The sequence below is a fragment of the Myotis yumanensis genome, unplaced genomic scaffold (assembly GCF_028538775.1).
Source record: "Myotis yumanensis isolate MYYU_CA2020_CCGP unplaced genomic scaffold, mMyoYum1.0.hap1 SCAF_1, whole genome shotgun sequence".
Classification (NCBI taxonomy): domain Eukaryota; kingdom Metazoa; phylum Chordata; class Mammalia; order Chiroptera; family Vespertilionidae; genus Myotis; species Myotis yumanensis.
This window is the reverse complement of record NW_027223752.1, coordinates 149,119,825-149,146,392: the sequence shown is the minus strand read 5'-3', so window position 1 is coordinate 149,146,392 and position 26,568 is coordinate 149,119,825. Positions and strand designations below refer to the sequence as shown.

General features: G+C 41.3%; 1 protein-coding gene across 1 annotated transcript; it reads left to right on the top strand.

Annotated features, from left to right (window-relative positions):
* The first annotated feature begins 861 nt into the window (after window positions 1-861).
* LOC139019711 (ankyrin repeat domain-containing protein 7-like) lies at window positions 862-26,284 on the top strand. The gene is made up of 3 exons (XM_070428771.1): window positions 862-1,130; window positions 25,831-25,945; window positions 26,105-26,284. Exons 1-3 carry the CDS (start codon window positions 862-864, stop codon window positions 26,282-26,284), a joined length of 564 nt encoding a protein of 187 aa, XP_070284872.1.
* The last annotated feature ends 284 nt before the right edge of the window (window positions 26,285-26,568 follow it).

The window sequence follows — 26,568 nt, the reverse complement described above, 5'->3', positions numbered from 1 at the left end:
GGACATAATTCCTTGTGTATCCTGGAGTTTCACACCACCCTAGCTCTGTTCTTAGGCAAAGACTGCTTTTTCACTGGGTGAGTAACTGTTACAAGCCTCTGGAAATACTTGGCCAACTCCCAGGGATGTTTGAGCAGAACCCAGACCTTCCCACAGGAAATCACTGATATATTTCTTTTAATTTTTATTTTTCTTAATCCTCACTGAGGATATTTTCCCCATTTTTTAAATTTTTAAATATTTATTCATTACTTTGTGGAAGGAAAGTACTGGAGGGAGCAGGTTTAGGAGAGAGGGAGGAAAGAGAGAGAGAGAGAGAGAGAGAGAGAGAGAGAGAGAGAGAGAAACATACACATGAGAGAGACTTGAATTGACTGCCACTAGCATGCATGCCCCTAACTTGGGACCAGGGATCTAATCTGCAATTTTAGTTCATGCTCTTGACCACTTATGGGACCGCCACCCTCTGGTGCTGGTGTGGGAGCTTGTACCAGGGAGACACACCCACCAGGGTAGTCTCTGAGATTTCAGATATTTGGGCTTTGCACATGTGCTCTGGCTACCTTTGACCTCAAGGCTCTATGTGCAGGGGTAGTGATGTCAGAGGCCGTTGCTTGGTTACTATGATTCCGAGAGGAGATGGTTAACTGCCAAACTGCCCTGCTTGAATGCTGTGGCATAAGGTGGTTGGCTAGAGAGCTCGTGTTCGGCTCAGGAGGTTCAAAAAGCAGAGAGAAGTTGGGGCTTCTCTGAAGCCCTAGACTCTCTGCCATGCAGAACCGTTTTCCTTTTCTGAGAAGTTCCAGAGTGGGAGTCATGGATTCCCCCACCAGTCCTGGGAGCAGTGGCCTGGGAGCCAGAATGCCCCACTATGGTGATGAAGATATGGGCGCCATCCACAAAGCTGCCAGCGTGGGAAACCGTTTTCCTTTTCTGAGAAGTTCCAGAGTGGGAGTCATGGATTCCCCCACCAGTCCTGGGAGCAGTGGCCTGGGAGCCAGAATGCCCCACTATGGAGATGAAGATATGGGCGCCATCCACAAAGCTGCCAGCGTGGGAAACCTGTGGAGAGTGAGGCAAATCCTATTGTTCAGGAAAAGTAGCCTGAATGATAGGGACAGGATGAGCAGGTAATAGGGTCTGGGAGGCTGGCAGCCTGGGGTCCACTGGGAGGAGGTGGGTGGACGGGGAGAGGCGCACCCTTGCAAGGCCCAGCAGCAACTCCTTGGTGGACACCGGACCTGGGGCAAGTGCTCAGACCAAATTTATGAGCAGCAAAAAATAAAAACACATGGACTCACACAGAATTCTTCTTACAGAACACTTTACTAACAATTTTTAAGTGATTTAACTACATATCAATAATGAAGCCATGCACCAGTGGAGTTCCTTGGCCTGGCCTGCAGGACTGGGCCAAAACCGGCTTTCCAACATCTCCTGAGGGGTCCTGGATGGTGAGAGGGTGCAGGCCAGGCCAAGGGCCCCTACTGATGCACATTCGGGGCCAGGGAGTGACAGGAGAGGTTGGCCAGCTGCAGAGGGACCATGGGAGGGCTCCAGGGCATGTCTGGCCCATCTCGCTCAGTGCTGATCAGCTTGACCTCAGCAGTAAGCAAACCTACTGGTCCGAGTGTCTGCTCCCTGGTGGTCAGTGCACTTCATAGCGAGTGGGTAAGTGGCCTTAGCTTATCATAAACATATTACTCTTTGATTGGTTGAACAGGTAACTGATAACCGACACTTAGCATATTAGGTTTTTCTTATATAGGATTTTATACCATACACATTTTTATACCATGATGTTACATACTATAGAAAAGTGCACAATGAGAGAGATAATTCCCATAATAGATCCACTTCTGGGCTAAAAATTCCTTGGATAAAATCTAATAACCTATGTTCTTTATGGAGGGAACTCAGAAGCAACTTTGAAACGGGAAGGTGGCTGTGGTCCTGATTATGACGACTGAGTTTCTCAAAATGTGTGCTTGTCCTGTTTATTAGTTTTACCAACCAATTCAATATACTTTAAAATTTTTGAGTTACATGTTATCTCCCATCATTGGAATGAAATTAAGACAAATTTTGCATAGTAGACACAAGTTTACCCTTCTAGCTATTAATGTGTGCTATACATTTCCACAAAGTATTAGTTTACTATTAGCTGAAAAGACAGATAAATGATAAGAACAGAATGGAAAGTGCCCAAACCTCCAAATATATGTAACACTTTAGAAGTAGATACTGGTGACGTTTCATATTTGTAGGAAAAGGTCAATGAAAAATGGTGGAGGATTCTATGTTAAGTGTTTGTATAAAACTAGCTATATTTTGATTACTCCAAATAAATCTCAGATGAAAAGTTTTAAATATGCAAAATGAGAAAAGTACCAGGAGAATACACAAATGTCTGTTTATACTTTGTTGTTGTTTTTTAATGTTGACAAAGACTTGAAGCACCAGATTTCTGGAGGTTGATTGAGCAATATAAAAAGTTCAAGTCCGGCTGCATGACTTAGTGTTTGAGTGTTGACCTAAGAAACAGGAGGTCATGGCTCGATTCCTGGTCTGGGTATACATCTGTGTTGCAGGTTCTATCCTTTGTAGGAGTGTGCAGGGGGCAGCCAATCAATGATTCTCTCTCAACATTGAATAAAATATATTTTATTCATCAATGAAAATATATTTAAAATGTTTCAAACACTCTGTCTATCAGAAAATAATTTTAGCAAAAGAAAGAAAACGTTCTTGCAAAATATTTGCAGTATATGTGTATCAGAGGAAAGGTATGTCTTCCTTTTACAGAGAAGTCTTTGAGATCAACAACAAAAAACTATAACTTGAAAATGAACACAGTATTTTTTTGCATAAGTATAAGTGACCAATGGACAACTGAGAAAATATTTAGTGTCCCTGGAAAAAAGGGAATAAGGTAAAAGAATAATATAATATTTTCCATCCATCCAGTTTTTGAAGATTGTCCTTATACTGCTGTTTAAATTTTACATTGTTTTTGACATTTGCAGTAGGCAATTTGGCCCTGAGCACCACATTTAAAAATCTGCTAGTAGACTAATAAAGGGGTAATATACTAAATATACTGGATAGACCAGACATCTTCCAGACATCCTTCTGTATGACCTTTCTGACAGAGCAGGGGCCCAGGTGCCTGCAGCTGGCTAGAGGGAGGAAAGCCTGGGTACCAGGTGCCTGCAGCCAGCTGGAGGAGAAAAGCGGAGGTCCCGGGTGTGGGAGACGAGGCAGATGCAGTTTGAGGCGATCAGGCAGGCAGTCAGAGCAGGCAGGGTGGCAGGCAAATGGTTAGGAGCCAGTGGTCTTAGAATGTGAGAGGGATATCCACTGAGGGACCGGGCCTAAACCAGCAGTCAGACATCCCTCGAGGGATTCTGGATTGCAAGAGGGTGCAATCCAGGCTGAGGGACATACCCACCCCCGGACAAATTTCTTACATTGGGCCTCTAGTATAGATATATTCCCAGTACCCATCAATTCTATTTATACTAAAATCTAATTTTTATAGTTTGTTTCACTCAGTACTTCTGAAAATAACAATGTCTTAATAAGAAAAACTCATTTTGATTATACATACACACAAACAGACTATGATCTTAATTAGTGAAAAATAGATGCAAAATGTGATAAAATTTATTTCTGAGCATTTGTATTAAAAATGAACATTTCCTTTTTAAAAAATCTGATTTCATGTTTGAACATGTACGGAAATTCTAGTAAATATTATTATGAATAAAAGCATCCTCAGGAAGAGCAATCATATGAATCGTGCTCACTAAAATTCATTTCTCACTTTCTGCCTTTTGGACTTCTTTTGAAAATGTTTTATTTTTATTGTTGACACTGTCAGAGATGTCTCCCATCTCAACACTTTAGTGTCTCTCCACACAGTCTTCAGGCTTCACACATTGTTGTCTGTGTCCAAGGGCTATGCATATGTGCATATATGTTCTTTGGCTAGTCACTTCCCTTTCCCCACACCCCTTCCTCTGAGATCTGTGAGTCTGGCCCAGGAATCCAGGCCTCTGGTCCTATTTTGTTTGTCAGTTTATTTTCTTCATTATATTCCATGTGTAAGTGAGATTATATGGCATTTGCCTTTCTCTGACTGGCTGATTTCATTTAGCATAACAATCTCCAGATCTGTCTATGCTGTCGCAAAGGGTATAAGAGTGCCTTCTTTTCTACAGTAGCATAATATATCATTGTGTAAATGTACTACACATTTTTCATCTACTCTTCTACTGATGGGCACTTGAGCTGTTTTATGACTGTGCCTGTAAAGTATATATATATCTATACTGATAAAAAAGGAATATGGTAATTTGATTGGGAGTCCTTCCAGAGACCTTCTAGATGTCCTTCTGGACAAAGCCTGGAGCTTGGCCAGCCTGCAAACTACCCCCAAACTACAGCCCTTTGCCCAGGTCCCCTTAACTGCAGTGGGGACCCTAACCCCATGGGGATGTGGCCAGCCTCCAAAAGGCCATTAGCCCCTTGCCCAGGCCAACCCCGCCCCCAGCGGAAACCCTCATCCCAATGGGGGCTTGGCCAGCCTGCAAGCAGCTATCAGCCCTCACCCAGGCTGGCCACACCCCCAGCAGGGATCCTCACCCCAAAGGGTGTGTGACTGGCCTGAAAAGAGCCCCCAGCCTCTCACCCAGGCTGGGCATGCACCACAGCAGGGACCCCCACCCAGATGGGGGCATGGCAAGCCTGCAAACTGCCCCTGCCCCTTACCCAGGCCAGCAATGCTCCCATGGGGACCCCCACCCTGATCAGGAAACCCCTTCAGGGAAGACAAGCTGGCCCCCACCCATGCATCAGGCCTCTATCTATACTAATAAAAGGGTAATGTGCTATTTAGGCCGGGAGACCTTTGGGAGACTTTTTTGGATTTTCTTCCAGACAAAGCCATTGTGTCAGGGCTGAGGCAGAGGCAGTTAGGGGTGATCAGGCCAGGAGTAGAGGGTACTTAGGGGCAATCAGGCTGGCAGGGGAGCTGTTGGGGGCAAGAAGGCTGGCCGGGGGAGGGGGAAGTTGGAGGCAAATAGGCCAGCAGACAAGGTAGCTAGGGGTTATCAGGCAGTCAGGCAGGAGGTGGGCGGTTAGGTGCCAGAAGTCCCAGATTGCGGGAGAGATATCCGACTGCCATTTTATGCCTGATCCTTAAACCAGCAGTCAGACATCCCTCAAGGGGTGTAAGTTTGGAGAGGGTGCAGGCCTGGCTGAGGGACACCCCCCCCCCGCCCCCACCATGCACAAATTTAATTTACGGGGACACTAGTCCTGTAAAATAAAAGACCAGTGACCATAATGGTGTAAAGACCAGAATGATTGCTCTACCAGTCACTATGAGGTGCATCAACCACCTCTTGGACCCTCCCCGCAAGCTCGCAGGCTCTGATCATCAGCTGGTGAATGGAGAACCAGGGCGGGTCTCAGTGCTTCGGACTGGGGACTGGTGAGGTGAACAGGGTAGGAGGCAGAAGTGTGGTGGGACTGGGGAATGGCGAGGGGAACTGGGTTGGTGGCGGCGGCGGGGCAGGACTAGGGACTGGTGAGCAGGCAGAAGATGGACCTGATCACAGACTAGGCCTAGGGCCCTGCCAGAAGCCAATCCCAGCATGACAGCAGGGCTGAATCTGGGAATGGCTGATGGCCTTTCCCCAAACCTCAAAAGGGATTGACTGATAGTTTGCTGCCAGACAGCTCAGGGCATCTTAATCTACATGTAATTGCCTCCTACTGGCCAAACACCTGAATAGCTGTAGGCTAATTCCCCAAATCTGACAATGCCTCTGTATAGGAAACCCTGACCCTTTGAAGGATATATCTCTGCCTTGCCTCAGGACCAATTGTGTTAATCAAAAGCACGGGGTCCTGAGACAAGGAGATCTTAGTTTCCTTTAACCTAGGTTCCTCTGACCCCCAAATGCCTTTCAAAATTATGCATCATCTCTGGATTGTTATTTAATCTACGCACAGCCTTCTCCAGATTTCCTGAACCCTTCATAATACTGGAACAAGAACCCTGGCAGGGACCCTACCTGCACACAATTTCGTGCACTGGGCCGCTAATACACACACACACACACACACACACACACACACACACAAACACACTAGAGGTCCGGTGCACAAATATTTGTGTACTCGGGGGGGGTCTCTCAGACCAGCCTATGCCCTCTTGCAATTTGGGGCCCCTTGGAGGATGTCCACCTGCTGGCTTAGGCACACTCCATGAGGTGTTGGGCCAAAGCTGGCAGGCAGACATCCCTCTGGCAGCCCGGCAGCCCTCAGGGGATGTCCACATACCAGCAGGGAACAGACCTAAGCTGCAATTGGACATCCTCAGTACTGCCTGAGGTGGTGGGAGAGGCTCCCGCCACCACCACTGTGCTGGCAGCCATCAACCTGGCTTGTGGCTGAGTGGAGCACCCACTGTAGGAGCGCACTTAGCACCAAGGGGCAGCTCCTGCATTGAGTGTTTGACCCCTAGTGGTCAGTGTGTGTCATAGTGACCAGTCATTCCCAGTCGTCGTGCTGTTAGGGTCAGTTTGCATATTATCCTTTTATTATAAAGGGTAGAGGCCTGCTGCACAGGTGAGGGCTGGCTGGTTTGCCCTGAAGGGTGTCCTGGATAAGGGTAGGGCTCCTGCTGGGGTGTGTGGCCAGCCTGGGTGAGGGGCTGATGGGTGTTTGCAGGCTGCTCACATGCCCTTCATGGTGGGGGTTCCCACTATGGTGCCTGGCCAGCCTGGGTGAGGACCTGATGGCTGTTAAAAGCTGGTCACACCCCTTCAGTGTGGGGGTCCCCAATGGGGTGCCTGGCCAGTCTGGGTGAGGGGTTGAGGGCTGTTTTCAGGCTGGCCAAGCCCCGCCAGCGATGGAAGCTCCCAGCCTCTCCTTTTTTTCTTTTTTTTTTTTTATTCTGGCATTTATTTACCTTCTATAATTGAAATTATGTACCTTGATTGGACCTCAGAGCAGGTCATGGTTGCTGGGAAGCTTGGCTTCCTCCATCACCAGGGGCAACCCAAGCCTCCTGCTTGCTTCAGCTCCGTGGCCACAGCCGGCTGAAAGCAGGTATCTGGGGTTTATTTATCTGCTATAATTGAAATTTAGTTGCCTTCAGTGAAGCTCAGAGTTGGCCATGGCTGGTGGGAAGCTTGGCTTCTTCCATCACTGGGGAACCGAGGTTCCTGCTTGCTTCTGCTCTGTGGCTGCCGACTGCCTTCTTGGTTGGGTTAATTTGCATATACTCACTCTGATTGGCTGGGGGGCCTGAGTTAAGGCATAGAGAAGGTTTGATCAATTTGCATGTTTGTATTTTATTACTGTAGATATATATATATATATATATATATATATATATATATATATAATTATACACATATGTGTTTTATGTTATATAGCTTTATTACATGTAATATGTAAGTTATTATAGATTAGTCACATCTTAGTGTGCTTATGAACCTAAAAATTTCAAAATAGCACCCTGATCAGTATGGCTCAGGTGGTAGGAGCACCATCCATTAACCTTATTGTACTCTGAAAGGTCTTGGGGTTTGTTCCTGGTAATAGAGACCTATCCAGGTTTCAGATTTGATCCATGGTTGGGGTGCCTATGGGAGCAAACCTATTGATGCATCTCCCTCACATCAATGTTTTTCTCTCTAACCCTCCTTTCTCTTAAAATCAATTAAAAGTACTTTTTAAAAAATTTTTTATTTTTGTTGTTGTTTTTGTCAGTATTACAGAACTCTCCCATTTTGTCCCTTTTTTGTCCTCCTTCCACCTAAACCACACCCCATTCCACCACAGAACTTTCTCATAATATTGTCTGTGTCCATGGGTTATGCATATATGCTCTTTGTTTAATCTCTTCCTGTCCTACCACCACCATCCCTAGATCTGTTGTTCTATTCTAGGCACCATTACCTCTGGACATATTTTGTTCATCAGTACATTTTGATCTTTAGATTCCACAATTAAGTGAGGTCACTTGAAATTTTTCTTTCTCTAACTGAGTTATTTCTTTAAAAAAATATAATTAAAAAATAGAAAGTACAGAAGAACTAAAATGGCTACATAAGTATACCCTGGTACTTGCCATCTCCAATAACCACATCAAAATTACAACTAAAATACAGATACAGAATAACCATCATTCAGAATCACCTGATATCCTGCTGAATGGAATTCCTACAGCTAGAGAAGTAAAGAAGAAGCACATTTTGGTGGGTAGGAAGGGCAGAGGCACTGAATGGGCTGGTCCCACAACAACATGTGGCGTCTTTTTCTAATCTTGATATATGTTGTGGTTATGGAGGCTTCCTGTGAGAAGCAAGGGTGTCCCAGTCTTACACGAGACCCACAACCCAGGGTTCCAGAGCAGGGGAAGAGAATTCCCTTTAACTTCAAGCTGTGAAAATGAGCAATCATTGTGGCTGATTGACAAGAACACACACTGTGGGAGACCCAGGTAGTTCCTTTTAAAGGGCCACCACAAGAACCTACTAGGACTGAAACACTTTGTACTCCATCCTGGTGGTGGCAGCTTGAAAGGAACTTGTGACAATCGGGGAGTAACTGGATTGTCTGGCATCAGGGCAAGTACTCAGAGGCAGCTTTCTCAGAGACAGAGGTGCTCACAGAGGTCATTGTTCCTGTGCTGAGACTTCCCCCATCCCAGAACTGACAGGCACCCATATCTGAGTTTTCATCAGCTTGTCTCAAACTGTTCGCTCCACCCTGGTGATTCTCTGAGACCCAACCACATGCAATTTGAACACCACTCAAGCGCTTTGTACGACCGTTAACATATGAATGACATGTCCTTGGTCAGGCTTCACACTTTGCTAAAATATCTCAAACAAAAAAAATGTATCTCCTTCACAACATCTCTTCCAATGTAGTCCCAGCTGATCCTCACAGCCAATTGGCCTGGAGATCAACTGCACCTAGTGACACCAACAGCAGTCAAGGCACAGATAAATGATTCTGCACATAGCCCACACAGGGGTTCACCTAGAGTGCCCAGCTCAGGTTCCTAAAGAGACTGAGCCACAGGATACCTCTTATACAAGGCCACTCTACTAATTCCAGGAGACATAGAGGTTCTACCTAGTACATAGAAACAAACACAGGGAAGCAGCCAAAAATGTGGTGACAAAAATACATATCACAAATGAAAGAACAGGAGAAATCATCAGAAAAAGAACTAAATGAAATGGAAGCAAGCGAATTACTAGATACAGCATTCAAAGCAATGGTTATGAGGTTGCTTTAATGAGAGCTTCAAGGAACTTAGTGAGACTTACAAGGATTTAATGACTACACCAAAGACATAAAAACGGACCTGGATCCGTCAGAAATTAGGCACACACTAACTGAAGTCAAGAATAATTTTGGGGATTCAGCAGTACAGTTGAAGATCCTGAGAATCAAATTAAGACTTGGAATATAAGGAAACAGAAAATGCCCAGTCAGCAGAGCAAAAAGAAAAATGAATCCAAAAAAATATGAAGACAGTGTAAAGAGCTTCTGGGATAACTTCAAGCATACCAACAATTACATTATGTTCCTGCCAGCAGGTGAAGGGAGAGAGCAAGATAATGAAAACGTATCTGAAGAAATAATGACAGAAAAATTTTCCTACCTGCTAAAGGAAATAGAATTACAAGTGGAGAAAACACAGAGAGTCCCAAACAAGAGGAATGCAAAGAGGCCCACACCAAGACATATCATCATTAAAATGCCAATGGCTAAAGACAAAGAGAATTTAAAAGCAGCTAGAGAAAATCAGTTAGTTACCTACAAAGGAATACCTGTAAGACTGTCAGTTGATTTCTCAAGAAAAACTTTGCAGCCCAGTAGCGAGTGACAGGGATTATACAAAGTGATGAATGGCAAGGACCTACAATCCAGATTACTCTATCCAACAAAGCTATCATTTAGAATTGAAGGTCAGATAAAGAGCTTCACAGACAAAAAAAAACTAAAAGTGTTCACAATTACTAAACCAGTGTTGAATGAAATGTTGATGGGTATTCTTGAGAAAGAAAAATAAAGAAGAAGAAGAAGAAGAAGAAGAAGAAGAAGAAGAAGAAGAAGAAGGAGGAGGAGGAGGAGGAGGAGGAGGAGGAGGAGGAGGAGGAGGAGAAGGAGAAGAAGAAGAAGAAGGAGGTGGAGATGAAGAAGAAGAAGAAGAAGAAGAAGAAGAAGAAGAAGAGTTTAAAAATAGAAACAATAATATGTCAATACATATGTATTTACTAGACACCCAATGCACGAAATTTGTGCAAGGATAGGCCTTCACAGCCATGGCCTCTACCTGGATCTCTCCCTTGCAGCTACAGGGGCTTCCTTGATTCTGTGGCTGCAGCCCTGCCTTCATCTGGAAGTCGTCCCGAAGGATATCCAGAAGGACCTCTGGTCTAATTAGCATACTATGCTTTCATTATTATAGATCATCAATTGAATGTAAAAATCAAAACAAGTAATTAATCTAATGAACAACAACAACAACAACCAATGAATAGAATAGTACCAGAGGCATGGAAACCTGTAACAGACTTCTGTATCTCAGAGGCAAGGGGGAACAGAGGAGCAGGAAGAGATTAACCTAAGATTTTACCTATGGACACAGACAGTAGGATGTTGAAGGCCTGGGGTGGGGCAGGAACCAGGTGGAGGGTGACGATGAGGGAAAAATGTAAGAGATCTATAGTACTCTTAACCATAAACTTTTTTAATAAAGAGAGAAAATGTAAAAGATTACTATTAATGCTGAGGTGTGTTTTTAATCTATAAAGATTTATTTAAAAATATTGAACTCTTCCACTATGTGTATGCATTCTCTCAATCCATTTTTACATGAAATATAACCTGAATACCTATTATGTAGCAGACATATTCTACTCAGGACCCTTTCCCTCCAAATCAGGCCCTTTCATCTTTATGATTTCATGTTGCCCAACATGAGCAAAATGAGAAGTTCATAATTGAAATATTAGGACATCATCAGGTTGAAACTTTTTCTACCTGTTTCCAAAAAAGTATTTCTGAAAGTAGGAAATTGTAAAAAATAACCTTAAACTGGCCTTCTGACGATGTATAATAGTAAGAAATACTAATATTGTTCATTGAAAACATCCGTTTTCCCTACAATCTATAAATCTAAATATTGAACAAAATGAGTCAACCTAAATATTTGAATCCTGACCTACCTTTGACTTAAATTTTCTTGAAAATCAAAGTCAGAATTACCTTTAAAAATTTTCTTGATTTCTTTTTGTGTCCTCTTTACCACCATAAAGATATTAAGAATTAATATGAATTTAAATGCCAATCATTTGACAAAACTGCAAGATCAATGTTATAGTTAGCAATATTTTCCTTAATGTAAGGTACCATGGATGTCCAATTGTCAGTATATTTTGTATTAATTAATTTTTTAAATGCTGCCAATAATGTTTGTAAGTCTTTCTGATTTAAAAACTGGATTCTAATATCAGCGATTTTAAATTGTGAGAAAATAAGCATTTTAGAAGCATTGAAATACTATGTACATTCTGATGCTTATAATAGATCTGCAAAGTAGGTATGATGATATCATTTTATTTAATTGAAATGTGGTTCCTGTAAATTGGTAGTAATCTACACTAATAAAAGAGAAACATGGTAATTAGCGTACAACCGCTACCCTTCCCAATGGCTAATCAGCATATGCTTATGCAAATTAAATGTCAGCCAAGATGGCGGCCGGCAGCCATGCACTGAAGCGAACAGGGAGGCTTGCTTGCTCCAGTGAAGGCGGACTCCAACGTTCCCCGCCTCACTTGCTGGCCTCTCAGCTGCAACTCTAAGGAACTATGTTGCAAATATAGAAGCTAAACAAGACCCCAGGCTTCAGCCAGCCAGACCGCAACATTGTATCAAATACAGAAGGTAAAGGCCAGAAACCGAAAGCGAGGCCTCAGAGCTAAAGCTGGCCCAGAATAAAAAAAGAAAAAAGAAAAAAAAGGAGAGGTTGGGAGCTTCAGTCAACCCACCAGCCTGAAAACAGCCCTCAGCCCCTCAGCCAGACTGGCCAGGCACCCCAGTGGGGACCCCCACCCTGATCCAGGACACCCTTCAGGGCAAACCAGCCGACCCCCACCCATGCACCAGGCCTCTGTTCTATATAGTAAAAGGGTAATATGCCTCCCGGCACCGGGATCAGCAGAGCAGCGAGGCCTCCCGGCACCAGGATCAGTGTGACAGGGGGCAGTGCCCAAACCCCCTGATCACCCTGCAGCTCTGTGTGTGACAGGGGGCGGGGACACAACCTCTGTATCTGCCCTGCTCTGTTCATGACAGGGGAAGGCACCCCAACCCCCTGATCAGCCCTGCTCTGTGCCTGATAGGGGGGAGCTCCCCAATCCCCTGGTCACCCTGAACTCTGTGTGTAACAGGGTGTGGCGCCCCAACCGCTCCCCTCGCCCCCGGGCCCTGCTCTGTGTGTGACAGGGTAGAGCCATAACCTCTCCATTGGCCCTGCCCTGCGAGTGACAGTGGCGGCGCTCAACCCCCTGATCGGCCCTGCTCTGTGGGTGATAGAGGGCGGTGCCCCAACCCCCCTCCACAGGCCTTTCTCTGTGTGTAATGGGATAGTGCCATAACCTCCCCATTGGCCCTGCCCTGAGTGTGACAGGGTGCAGTGTCCCAACCCCCTGATCTGCCCTGCTCTGTGTGTGACAGGGGGTGGAGCCCTAACTCCCCTATCGGCCCTACTCTGTGCATGATAGTGGGGAGCTCCTCAACCCCCTGATTGACCCTGCTCTATGTGTGACAGGGTATGGAGCCCCAACCCCCCTGATGGGCCCTGCTCTGTGAGTGATAGGGGGCAGCGCCCCAACCCCCTGATGGGCCCTGCTCTGTGAGTGACAGGGGGTGGCGCCGCAACCTCCCCATCGACCCTGCCTTGAGTGTGACAGGGGGCGGTGCCCCAACCCCCCAATTGGCCCTACCCTGAGCGTGACTGAGGGTAGCATCACAACCTCCCAATCCGCCCTGCTGTGTGCATGATGGGGCGGTGCCCCAACTCCCCAATCGGCCCTGCTCTTAGCCCGACCAGGGGCTGCACCTAGGGATTGGGCCTGCCCTCTGCCACCCGGGAGCAGGCCTAAGCCAGCTGGTCGTTATCTCCCAAGGGGTCCCAGACTGCGAGAGGGCACAGGCTGGGCTGGGGGACCCCCGTCTCCCCACCCCCCGAGTGCACAAATTTTTGTGCACCGGGCCTCTAGTAATAATAATAATGATACTGATATTTTCTAACAATTATTGAGTTCTTTTTCCCTGGGTTAAGAACTGTAGTAAATACTTTGCATAAATTCTCATGAAAGCCAACAATGGTATCCTGTGAGATACCTATTTTTTTTATCCTTGTTTTGTTGATGAGAAAATTGAGGAACAGAAAGGCCCAGTGTTATCTAATAAGTGACAGTTAATATAGGAACAGAACCAAGTAGAGCTTCATCCTCAGGTCATCCTCCCTCTCTTCAAATAGGGTAAGTAACAAGACCTAATAAATATTGTACTGTCTCCAGAAGAAAACTACAGATTTAATTTGAAGGTATAGTGGGAAATGTTTACAATTACATAGACAACTGTATGCTTTAATGTAGTGTACTCTAAGTCCCTAATAAGTCCTCTCACTTTCATAGGACTGCTCTGCACATGGCCTGTGGCAAGGGCCATCCAAGAGTGGTGAGACTGCTAGCTCAGAGACATTGCCTATTGAACCTTTGTGATATTGACAACAAAACAGCTCTAATTTACGTATGTATTAGCCAACTATGTGAACTTGAGATTGCTTTTAATTTAATTACTTAGAATAACTTGTGGAATGTTTACTTTGCATTACTAGAATTTATCATCTATTTTTTGCCATAATACTGACAGGCCATCCAAAATGAGCAAGAAGAATGTGCCGCAATTCTAGTAGACCACGGTGCCGATCCAAACAAAATGGATATCCATGGAAACACTCCTCTTCACTATGCTGTCCTTGGTCAAAACACAGCAATAGTAGAAAAGCTACTTTCCTGTATGGCAAATATGGAAGCGAAAAACAAGGTATAGATCAAGTAACTTTATTTACAAAATGTTTAAAATACATGTTTTTACTTCAGTTTTAAGCCTTTTTAAAAAAACTGTATGTTTTGTTGATATTAAAGATAAAGGAAGGGAGTGTTAGATAGAAATATCAATGATGACAGAGAGTCATCCATTGGCTGCCTCCTGCACACCCCCATTGGGGGATCCAGCTCACAAGCCCTACATTTGCCTCCTGATTCAAGAGTCAACATTCAACTGCTGAGCCACCCCAGCTGGGAACAAGCATTTTCTTTCTCACTTACATACACTGAATAAAATAAATCAGGCCCTGTCACTATGAAAACAACTCCAATGCCCAGGCAGGGAGGGCTGGAGAAATGTGGGGTCCATGGAAGGGGCAAAGCTCTGCCTCCCAGCTACCCTTCCACCCCAGAAGGAAGAACTGACTGTTAGTATCTGGGAGTGGTTGATAGGCTCAGATCCCACAAAGGACTGAAGGCAGGGAGGAGTGAAGTGATGGTGGGGACTGGTTGCCATGCTGACAGGGGCCAAGGAAATGGCTGCTGCTGGGGATGGGTGGGGAGAGGAGACCTAATACCCAGCAAGGGGAGCTGGGTGATTGCAAGTGAGAAGAAGAGGTCCCAGTCCACAGGCAACATAATGACGACAGTGTACCAGGATAGATAGTAAGACAGGAACATAGAATCTTGGAACCCACACTGTAAATCATTGAGGTGAGTTTTGGGGAATGATGTCAGAGTTAATCTGTTGAAGAGGGAGTGGAGGACATTTTAAAGGGAAGAAGCATTCAGTGACTGTTCAGAGGTGAGAAGAACAGGGCTGCTACTATTTTTTTTTTTTTTTCATCGACATCAACACATTTTTTTCCATTGCTTTTTGAGAGAATTAAAGGGAGAGAAGGAGAGAATGAGAGAGAGAAAGAGAGAGAGAAAGAGAGAGAGAGAGAGGAAAACCTATGTGTGGGTGCCTCCCCATAGGCTCAGGCCAGGGTTGGGAATCAAACCTGCTATCTGGGTATGTGCTCTTGAATGGGAATTAAACCTAGACCCTTCAATGTGCAGTCCAATGGTCTAACCAGTGAGAACATGAGCCAGGGCAAAAGGGGATGCTGTTTATTTACTTTCTATTGTATATGTTTAAGTTCAGAGGATCTATTTAAATTCAAATATTCAGTTTGGATTCATGTAATTCTATGAATTATAAATAGTTTCTTCTGCTCTACAGGATGACTTCACACCACTTTCACTTGCCAAATCTGAAAACAAGGAGAAAATGGTGGAAATTTTACTAACTAGAGGTTCAAAAGATCATCCAATTGAAGGGTACAATTGTTCATTCTTTTGTTTTTTATTCAGAGAGTACATTTGTTAAAGCTGGGGACAGGGAAACAAGGAAGGCCTTAGGATAGAAGAAACAAGTGTTACTTGGAACCATTCGAAGCTGTCAGAGAGGTTCAAATAATGCTGCAGGAAAAGACCAGACATTCCTTCCTCCTTTGTTTCCATTTCTGTTCCCCCGGTTTGCCTTAAACCCTATAGAGCATCTTTGTTTAGATAGTGGAAGGTCCCATATTGCCTTTCCCAGTGTAGTAGGCACCAGCTTGCCTGAGATACCAAAATTGAGGTTGGCCCCTCAAGTGATCTCTTTGCCATAACTATGAGACATTCCCAAGAGGGTTGAATTTCCTCAGGTCTGAAAATATTTAAATTGTGTCTCACATGAAAGCCAATCAACAGAAAGCTCTGATTGAAAAATAAATTATCGGCCCTAACAATTACTATGGGTGCATGACCCATCAGTGTCCATGTGTGACAAGTTGAATTCTATCTTCCAAGCCAATTGGGAGTGGACAGGGAGAATAAGCATCATTCTCATGAAGATCTGCTGGTTCACAGTTTGAGGAGGTAGAGAAGGGACAGTAGTAGTCTAGGCCAGGTCCTAACTTCTATTAGTTTTCTATAATTCACATTATTCAAAACAAAACTAAGGTAACATTGTGCTATCTGACTTCATGAGATAATATATTTGCATATAAATTTAGTTGCAAGTTCTAAAGTAACTGACATCCTCTGAATTACAAACCACAAAGAAAGGACAGGTAATTACCAAAATTAATAGCATTTTCAGAAAACTGTGACATTTCAATGTTAGAAACTATCAAAAACCCACATGAGGCTTTCTTTGGGATTCCAACACAGTTTCAACAAATAAAGTTGAATAAAAGATTTTTCCTTTGCCGTACTGTTTCTCTGAGCATCTCTTTTTGATGTGTTCTTTCATTCCAATCTCCTAGCAACCTTCTAAAGTAAGGCCGATAGATTCTTATTTTGTAGAGGAGGACCTCAAGCCACAGAAAAAGAGACTTGTTTGAGAACAAATAGCCCTGTTTATAAAACTAGGAAGTCTGAGTTCAGAAGACTTGCCATTAAGTGAAGCTAAGTCTAATTCACGGAGCTAGATTGCCTGCAAATCATGACTCTTTTATGCTACTTTTCCTCAAAGATTACATGCTTTATCAGAAGTTTGTGGAACTTACAAATTTGAAGTGTGTAATACAACTAATGTTTTAATATTAACTCTGATATTATCTGACATATGCTGAGAATTTATAATAGTTGGAAAATATTTTTTGTATGTGTATTAAGATGGTAATATCATTTATCACCATTTTTTATTCACAGCAACCAACAAGCAACTTCTGAAAAAAAAGAAAAAAGAAGACTTTTGAAATCTTTTGGAAGTAACAATCTTGGTAAGACTTCTGATAGTGAATTACTCTTGGTGCTCCTACCATAGATGAATTAAGAGTAAGGAAATTTTGATAATTAAGGAGCAAGAAAAAACAAACAATGTGTAAGTTGCACGTGAATGTTTTCTTAATCTCTTTGTTAATAGATTAGTATTCAGTATTATTTAAAAAATTAATTGTAGATAATTTTAAAATCTGGATCAATATTGGTTGAAAAGAAGTTCATTTATTTATTATTGATCCCTAAAATTCTATATGATATCTTTATGTAAATAAAGATTTTAAGTTAGGCGGTTGTATGTTTTCTCTATTTTCACATGTAAACTATAGGACTTGTTATACAAAATGGACCTTTTGTTTAGTGTTTACAGGCCATGGATTACATTTTGTAAATGAGAACTTGGTTATTATAAAAATCTTTTTTTAAACATATTTTAACTTATTTGAGAGAGGAAGGGAGAAGGAGAAAGAGATAGAAAAATCAACGATGAGAGAGAATCATTGATTAGCTGCCTCCTGCATGCCCACCTCCAGGGATTGAGCCTGGACCCAGGAATGTGCCCTTGGCCAGAATCAAACCCAGGAACCTTCAGTCAGCAGGCTGACACTCTATCCACTGAGCCAAACTTGCTAGGGCTGAAAACCTGTTTTACAGAGTGATTTGTCTCACTAAAAAAGTAGCTAAAAGTGAGAACTCACCAATACTTTCCTGGTACCACAAACAAATGGCAAACAATAAGAACTACACCACTTAGTGTGCAATTATCCCAGTGAAATTGTGTTGCTGTTTTTCTTAAATACATTTATATTGATTTCAGAGAGGAACAGTGAGAAAGACAGAGAAACATCAAAGATGAGAGATAATCATTGACTATCTGCCTCCTGCATGCCCCACACTGGAGATCTAGTCCACAAAGGGGGCATGTGCCTTGATCACTAATGGAACCTTGACCTCCTGCTTCATAGGTCAAGTCTCAACCAATGAGCCCCACAGTCTGTGAATACTGAGGCTGTTTTTTAAGATACCTACCAATAGCACAGAAGTCATAAAGGCAATACCTGTTGAGAATCATAGTATACTTTACATATTATGCCAAAAAGGCCTCACTACAATCAACTTCATTCCTCAGAAGTCAGAACAGAAAGAGATATGTTGATGCATTAGCACAAGATGTTTCCTCCTGTTTGTTGTGGAATAGTCAGGACAGTGCAATTTTTTAGAACAGGAAGCAATATTGCCATTGATCAAAAGATAATCATAATAAATATACAAATACCCCAACTCGGGACTCAATAAATTATAATAAAAGTACAAAAGTGTCTTACAGTGACAAAGATGCCAGTGGACTACCCAGTTCCATTTCCAACTTTTTTGAGGAATTTCCATGCTGCATTCTACAATGACTGTACCGCTTTACAATCATATGAATAGTACAGAAAGGTTTCCTTTTTCTTTATATCCTCGCCAACACTCGTTATTTATTTATATTTTAATGACAGCCGTTCTGAGAGGAGTGAGCTGGCACTTCATTATGGCTTTCACTTGCATTTCCTGATTAGTGATGTTGAGATATGTGCTTCCTTTAATTTTTTAAAAAAATTTGTTTTTATTGATATTTAGTGAGAGAAGAGGGGAAAGAGAGAGAGAGATGGAAATAGCAAGGAAACAATCATATTGCTCGGCTGCCTCCAGACCACCCATACTGGGCATCCAGCCTAAAACCTGGGCATGTTCCCTAAATGGGAATCCTGCCAGCCATCTCCTGGTGCATGGGACGACTCTCAATCCACTGAATCACACTGGCTTGGCCTATATGTTTCTTTTAAATCGGAAGAAAACAGATTGCCTTGCAATTGACCTCCCCTATCTAACATATTATAAGATTGGGTTACATCACACGATTGTTCCTAAACCAGTTACTGTGATGAGCTCAGTATAATTTTTTCTCTTTTTGGAGCTAGGGAGATACCACAATCGTTATGTATCACGACAGTGACTGTCCAAATAGAGTTGTGGTTCTCCAGCAAGTGTGGAGACTGAGGTAGGGAGCCAGCATATTCACTGCAGGGATTCACTGGAGTTTTGAGCAGAAGTGTAACAAGATTGGATTTGATTAAGGCCCTCTGGTTGTGATATGAAGTAGGTATCAGCAAGATTTGCCTGTACAGGGCTTGATTTTAGGCCAGGTGGTCTGTCATATCTACTCAAGTCTGCCATTGTACTATGAGAGCCATCCTAGACAATCTTTAATTGAACAGGCAGGACTGTGTTCCAGTGAGCCATTTATTTACTAAACCTAATGGCAGCTTGCATTTGGCCTGTGGTCCTTCATTTGCTGAGGCCTACCCGCCCCCCCACCATATAAGTGACAGATGATAGGAAAGCACATAAAGAGACTGGGAAACAAAGGAAGATTTTGCCTCCTTGGGCTAGCATTAGTCTATTATGAAGTATCATCTATCCATAAGTCAGAAAGCTCAATTTATTGTGTCTAAAAATATTGTTTTCTAGGTGTATGCCTTTCTCATTTTTCTGCTCCAAAAATCTTATTAATTCAAGAGGAAACAAGAATAGCTGGTGGGAATTTTCCCCTGTGAGAGCCATCTCTGTTAAGAGCCTTTGTTTGACTAGGGCAGTTGACAGTAGCAAAGTAAAGCAGAGACAGAGAAGAGGTCGAGTTCATATAATTTTATGATGGATCAATGTAAAATGTTGGTCGGGAGAGAGAAATACAAGGTGATTTGTAGGTTTCCAGGCAGTGCACTGGCATTTAGATTGGACATGAAGAATAGGACTTTGTGAGATGAGCAGGAAAGAGCAACAGTTCAACTGGAAAAAACAGTATGTACCCATACATGTTGAGTTTGGTGGAATATCCATGGATATCCCTAAGTTCTTAGTAATATTTCTTTGACTTTTTGACTTGTCCTCCCAACAACTGCCTTTAGTGGGCAAGCCATGCTTTCAGTTTTATAGGAAATCAAGAAAAGGATTAGGAGGAAATAGAAAGAACTCTGCAAGCACTAAAACACTATTACACGACATGTGATAATTATTGTTTTTCTGTAGCTATCCCAGTTATTTGATTGACTCATAACTACTATTGCAAAAAGGATTAAAGCCTGCTTCTTTGGAGAAAATTGTCAGTATGGGGGCAATTTTTTTTAGAGGAACTTCTATGTTACGGAATATGTTGTCAATCATTTGGATTCTGTATCTTCTATTCTGAGTAAATAGGATTGCTGCTTGTTTAACATTGTTTTCTGACATTTATGTTTTATTTATCCCTTTCATGCCTTTATTTCAATAGTTACTGATCTACAGAAATCTCTAAAACAAGCTTGGAGCAAAAGAAAATCAAAGAAAGGTATTCTATGAAATCAAGTTCTGACTGTAATCATGTATCAACCAAATTATAAAAAATTCACATAATGAAATTGAGATAGAAGTTCCTAAACCCTCACCTAAGTTTGCTTTGCACTAGAATGATTCACGGGACTCAGCATATAGTTATGCTCCTACCTGAGATTTATTGCAGTGAAAGGACAAAAGCAAAATCAGCCAAGTGAAAGGTTTGTGTGACAAAGTGTGAGGGAGACCAGGAACAAGTTTCCAAGGGTCCTCTCTCTGTAGAGTTACCAGGATGTGCTGAATTATTCCAGCGTCAAATTTTGACCACACACATGAGATATGTTATCTACAAGTCTTCTTAGACTCAGTGGCAAGGTTTTCATGGCACGCTACTCACATAACCATCTTCCCTATAGCATGTACCAAAATTCTAGATTCCCAGAAGGAAAGCAAGTGTTCTGCATGAACCTCATTGCTTGTGCCACTCTTTGGGCACTGGGGGCCACTGTTATCAGATAGGGAAAGATGGGAACCCCCTCCCCAGATTCAAGTTTTCAGACACCAAATAAAGGGCAGCCATTTCAGCAGGACTTTCAAAGGATAACAGTCCTAGGCCTGCTGCATGACATGTTTCAGCACAATGTATGGCCCTCACTGAATTTTTGGCATTGACGTACTTTTTTTTTTTTTAGAGCCGGTAATATAATAATATAACATGGTACTGGTTTCTGTTGCATCATCCATAATTGCTTGCATTTCTGGTTATTTTTCTGACTCTTTTTGAGTATTTAACAGGTATTTGTACATAAATTACTAGGGCAATATTAGGCAATTATATGCTTTTTTTAACCAATTAATGTTTCAAAATAATTTTTAGATAAAATTATCATAATGATTTCTGATTTTAAATTATAATAAAACGTGTCTTTCAATTACATGGATGATTCAGTTTTGGTTTATGTTGCACTTAATCCCTGGTTGTAATTTTAAAGCAAGATATTCAATCATATTTATCAGTTATTTTCTTTCTCTACTATACGGTTAAAATTATTGGCTTTATTTATGTCTTTTCAAATGGCTAAATCAAATCTGAGGATAATCGCCGTATTCAGATACTTGGATCTTTATATTAATTTACAAGTTGACTGTGTCTTGAAGGTAGCATAAATATGTTGACAAATGTTAATAGCATGTTCCTCAGATGCTGTAAAAATTTAATAAGACAGTTTTAGAGCGGGTTTAGGTGCACAGCATAAAGGAGGGGAAAGTGTGGAGACTTCTCACAAGCCCCACATCCCCTACACACAGCCCTGCTCATTTTTGTCATCCTGCAATAGAGGTACTTTGGATGAACCTGCTTTGACCCCTCATTATCAACCAAAGTCCATATTTTACATAAAGATTCACTCTTGGTGTACATTCTAGGGATTTTGACAAATGTATGATGGCATGAATCCACCATTAAGATTATCATATAGAATCATTTCATCGCCTAAAGAGCCTCTGTGCTCTGCTTATTTATCCTCTCCCGTCTCTCTTGGCCTGGAACCCACCGATCTTCTTACTGTCTCCGTAGTTTTGCCTTTCCTGAGTGTTGTATAGTTGGAATCATACAGTGGGTATCTTTTTGCATGTTTAAAACATTAAAATGTCAAGGAAATTGGCTGTAGCTTTCCAAGACGTTCTTTCTCCTTTGTGTCTTGTTGTTGTTCATCAGCATAGGCTCTGATGACATAAGCCATACAAGCAGAACAAGCTTGATTTCTACAGGCTTTTGCCACCTGCTGGGCAGGGTTGAGAAAAATGACCTTATGCACTACTAGCGCCCTCCCTGTCTGGACCCCCCTGCTCTATGAGGTAGGAACAGATACAAGCTAGCATTGGAAGGAGACAGTCTCAAGGGATTCTACTTTATACAACTGGAATCACAAAGTCTTTTCTACTTATTTTTGCAATTACAAATTTGCCATAAAGTATCCGTTTCCTATGTTTTGCTAGGCTGGATAGTGTAGTGCCTAGCAAAGACCAAGCTTTTTTGTGATAGTGTGTTTCATCCTAAACTAGTGAGTCTTCACTGAAGAACTGGAGAAGTTAAATTGTGTTTTGGAAAAAATAAGTACACTCTCTTCTAAACCTTCTTAGTGAAAGGAGTCCAGAAAATTCATGCTATATAAGTTTGATACTTTTAGTTTATGATTCCGCTTCTACTATCCATACCATTTTCTGTCAGCCGAATGCGGTTTGTTTGGGATTATGTTCATTGTAAATATCAGATCCTTTTCTTTCTATCTTGCATTTGATATTTTTAAAGAGAGAAATTAAGTGTTCTTAATGTATTAATGGCCTACCAATAATATGATTAACATTTATCCTCTGTATGTGGTGTGTGGTCCCAAAGGAATACTTTCTAACAAAGCATTACTCAGGTACTTTTAATGTCCTATATTTATATATTATTGTTTTACAATGTATTTTACTTTTTTCCTTAATAGCACGTGAGTTAGCTGAACAAGAGGCTTTATTCAGGTAGGATTTTGTGGATTTTTAAAAACAATATATAACCTACAGGAATGCAGAGAAAGGAAACTAAATGTTCTAGAGTAGTCTACTATCCGCTAGAGACCCTATTTTATGTAACTATCGTGTGTTAAATATTCATCACAATAACTTTCAAAGTAGCTGTGCTATTGTATTCATTAGGCAACTTTTTAGTAATGAGACAACTGTGGTTCAGGGAGGTGGAGAAATTGACACCTGATTCTATAGTTAGCGAGTGGCCACCTGTTTAACTTCCAAATCTATTCCATTGTCCCTCAACATCTCTGATGAATTCCTTTGTAGCATTGGCGTGAGATACAGATGCGAATCAGATCAACTCAGAAAGTAAACCTGATTGTGTGTTAATTCTGATTTAGAGTTTTTCTAAGAGTCCTAGTTAGTCCAAGCTCTTAACTTATTATTCTTGACAATTGTAGTGGTAGCAGTCAATAGAATCTTCTTCTTCCCACTGAAGTTTTAAGGCCCATATCAGTTAGCTATGGTCAGACAACCAAAGCATTTACCTAATCAAGGCCTGGTTATGTTAAAATGATATTTATTCTTCTTGGAATGAATTATTTATCTGAAAGTAAAGAATGTCTATGTATTTACCCTGTTATCTTAATTAAATTCAGCAGGTACTTAGAGGATATCTCTAATTAATTTCTCTATTTATTGTCTTCCCAGTCTGGTTTTCTTTTCAGGCTACTACCTTTGCCTACTTGTGTGAGGGTTTTTTTTCTTTGTTGCTATACTCTTTCTTTCCTCTTTCATGACTTATTGACTTTAAAAATTTTTATTCTCTACTTTTTTCGGTGTTTCTTTCTTTGTGTAATTTTTTTTCCAATTCTGCCAGCTATGGTGTTCTCCTTTTTTCTATACAGAATCAAGGGCACATAGAAGTTCAGGAATTTAAGAAAGCCTAGAAATTAATTAAACACAATTCCCTTGAGCTCTTCAACCAGTGTTTAATGTTCTGGCTAAGTGGTTGATTGCATGGAGTGTTAGAAATTCAAAGAGTTTAATATGACCTATTGGGTTATAGTAAATGGTGGAATTCATTTATAAATTCAGGTTGATGAGTGTAATAGTCTTCCTTCTTTATTTTTCTGCGTCTGAGTTTCATAATACAAATATGGGGAGTGGGTAAGAAGAAGAAGAAGAAGAAGAAAAGTTGAAAAATATAAAATATAATATGTCTATAAATATATATCTACTAGAGGTCCAATGCACGAAATTTGTGCAAGAGTAGGCCTTCTCAGCCATGGCAGCTTCCTGGATCCCTCCCTTGCAGCCTTGGAGTCTGCCTGGATCCTGTGGCTACAGCCCGTCTTCATCTGGAAGGTTTTCCAGAAGGATGTCCAGAAGGACATTTTGCCTAATTAGCATATTATGCTTTTATTATTATAAGTCGACAATTGAATCCAAAAATCAAAATAAATGAAGAAGAAATCTAATGAACAACAACAGCAACAACAAAACAATGAATAAAATAGTACCAGAGTCATGGAAACATGGAATAGACTTTTGTATCACAGAGGCAAGGGGAACAGAGGGGCAGGAAGAGATTAACCTAAGATTTTACCTATGGACACAGACAATAGGGTGTTGAAGGCCAGGGTTAGGGCAGGAACCAGGTGGAGGGTGACGATGAGGGAAAAATGTAGGACATCTGTAATACTCTCAACCATGAACTTTTTTAATAAAGAGAGAAGATGTAAAAGATTATTATTAATGCTGAAGTGTTTTTTTAATCTATAAAGATTTATTTAAAAATATTGAACTCTTCCACTATGTGTATGCATTCTCTCAATCCCTGTTTACATGAAATATAACCTGAATACCTATTATTATGTAGCAGACATATTCTTCTCTGGGCCTTTTCCCTCCAAATCTCAGGCCCTTTCATCCTTACAATTTCATGTTGCCCAATATGAGCAAAAGGAGAATTTCATAATTGAAATATTAGGGCATCATCATGTTGAAGCTTTTTTCTATCTGCTTCCAAACCAAAGTATTTCTGAAAGTAGGAAACTGTAAAAGATAACCTTTAACTGGCCTTTTGATGACGTATAATAGTAATGAATACTAATATTGCTCATTGGGAACGTCCGTTTTCCCTACAATCTAAAAATCTAAATATTGAACAAATTGAGCCATCTTAAATATTTGAATTCTGACCTTCCTTTGATTTAAATTTTCTTGAAAATCAAAGTAAGAATTACCTTTAAAATTTTCTTGATTTCCTTTTGTGCCCTCTTTACCCCCATAAAGCTATAAATAATTAATATGTATTTCAATGCCAAACATTTGACAAAACTGCAAGAGGAATGTTATAGTTAGCAATATTTAACTTAATGTAGCGTACCATGGATGTCAGATTGTCAGTATTTTTTGTATTAATTAATTTTTTAAATGCTGCCCATAATGGTTGTAAGGCATTCTGAATTAAAAATTGGACTCCAATGTCAGAGATGTTAAATTCTTTGTAAATAAGCATTTTAGAAGCATTGAAATACTATGTTCTTTCTGATGCTTATAAGTTCTCAAAGTAGGTATGATGATATCATTTTACTTCATTGAAATGTTGTTTTTGTAAATTGGGAGTAATAATAATAATGAAGATACTGATATTATCTAACAATTATTGAGTTATTTTTTTCTGGGCTAAGAACTGTACTAAACACTTTGCATAGATTCTGGTGTCCCGTGAGATACCTATTATTTTTATCCCCATTCTGTTGATGAGAAAATTGAGGCACAGAGAGGCCAAGTGATATCTGATATGTGACAGTTAAAATAGGATCAGAACCAAGTTGAGCTGAGTCCCCAGGTCATCCTCTCTCCATTCAAATAGGCTTCTCCTTCACTAATGTGGTGAGTAACAAGAACTAATAAACACTGTACTGCCTCCTGAAGAAAATTAAATATTTGTTTTGAAGGCATAGGGAGAATGTTTACAAGAACATGGACAAGTGTATGCTTTCATCTAGTGCACTCTAAGTTCCTAAGGATCCTCTCCCTTTCATAGGCATGCTCTGAAGGTGGCCTGTTACAAGGGCCATAAACGAGTGGTGAGTCAGCTAGCAAGCAGACGTCGTCTATTGAATCTCTGTGATACTGACAATAAAACAGCTCTAATTCACGTATGTATTAGCCAACCAGGTCAACATGAGATGGGTTTGAATTTAATTACTTAGAATAACAATGTGTTTATCTCATTTAACTAGAAGCCATTGGTGAAAGTTGTGGAATGTTACTTTGCATTCCTAACACTTATCTATTTTTTGCCATAATACTGACAGGCTATTGAATATGAGCAAGAAGAATGTGCTGCTATTCTACTAGAGCACGGTGCCGATCCAAATGTAGTGGACATCCACGGCAACACTGCTCTTCACTATGCTGTCCTTAGTCAAAACACAACTATAGCGGAAAAGCTAGTTTCCTGTATGGCAAATCTGGAAGTGAGAAACAAGGTATAGATCAAGTAACTTTATTTACAAAATGTTTGAAATACATGTTTTTATTTCAGTTGCAAGCCTTTTTTAAAAAAACTGTGTTTTACTGACTTTAAGGAGAAAGCAAGGGAGGGTTAGATAGAAATATCAATGATGACAGAGAGTCATCCATTGGCTGCCTCCTGCACACCCCCATTGGGGGATCCAGCTCACAAGCCCCACATGTGCCTCCTGGTTCAAGAGTCAACACTCAACTGCTGAGCCACCCCAGCTGGGAACAAGCATTTTCTTTCTCACATACATACACT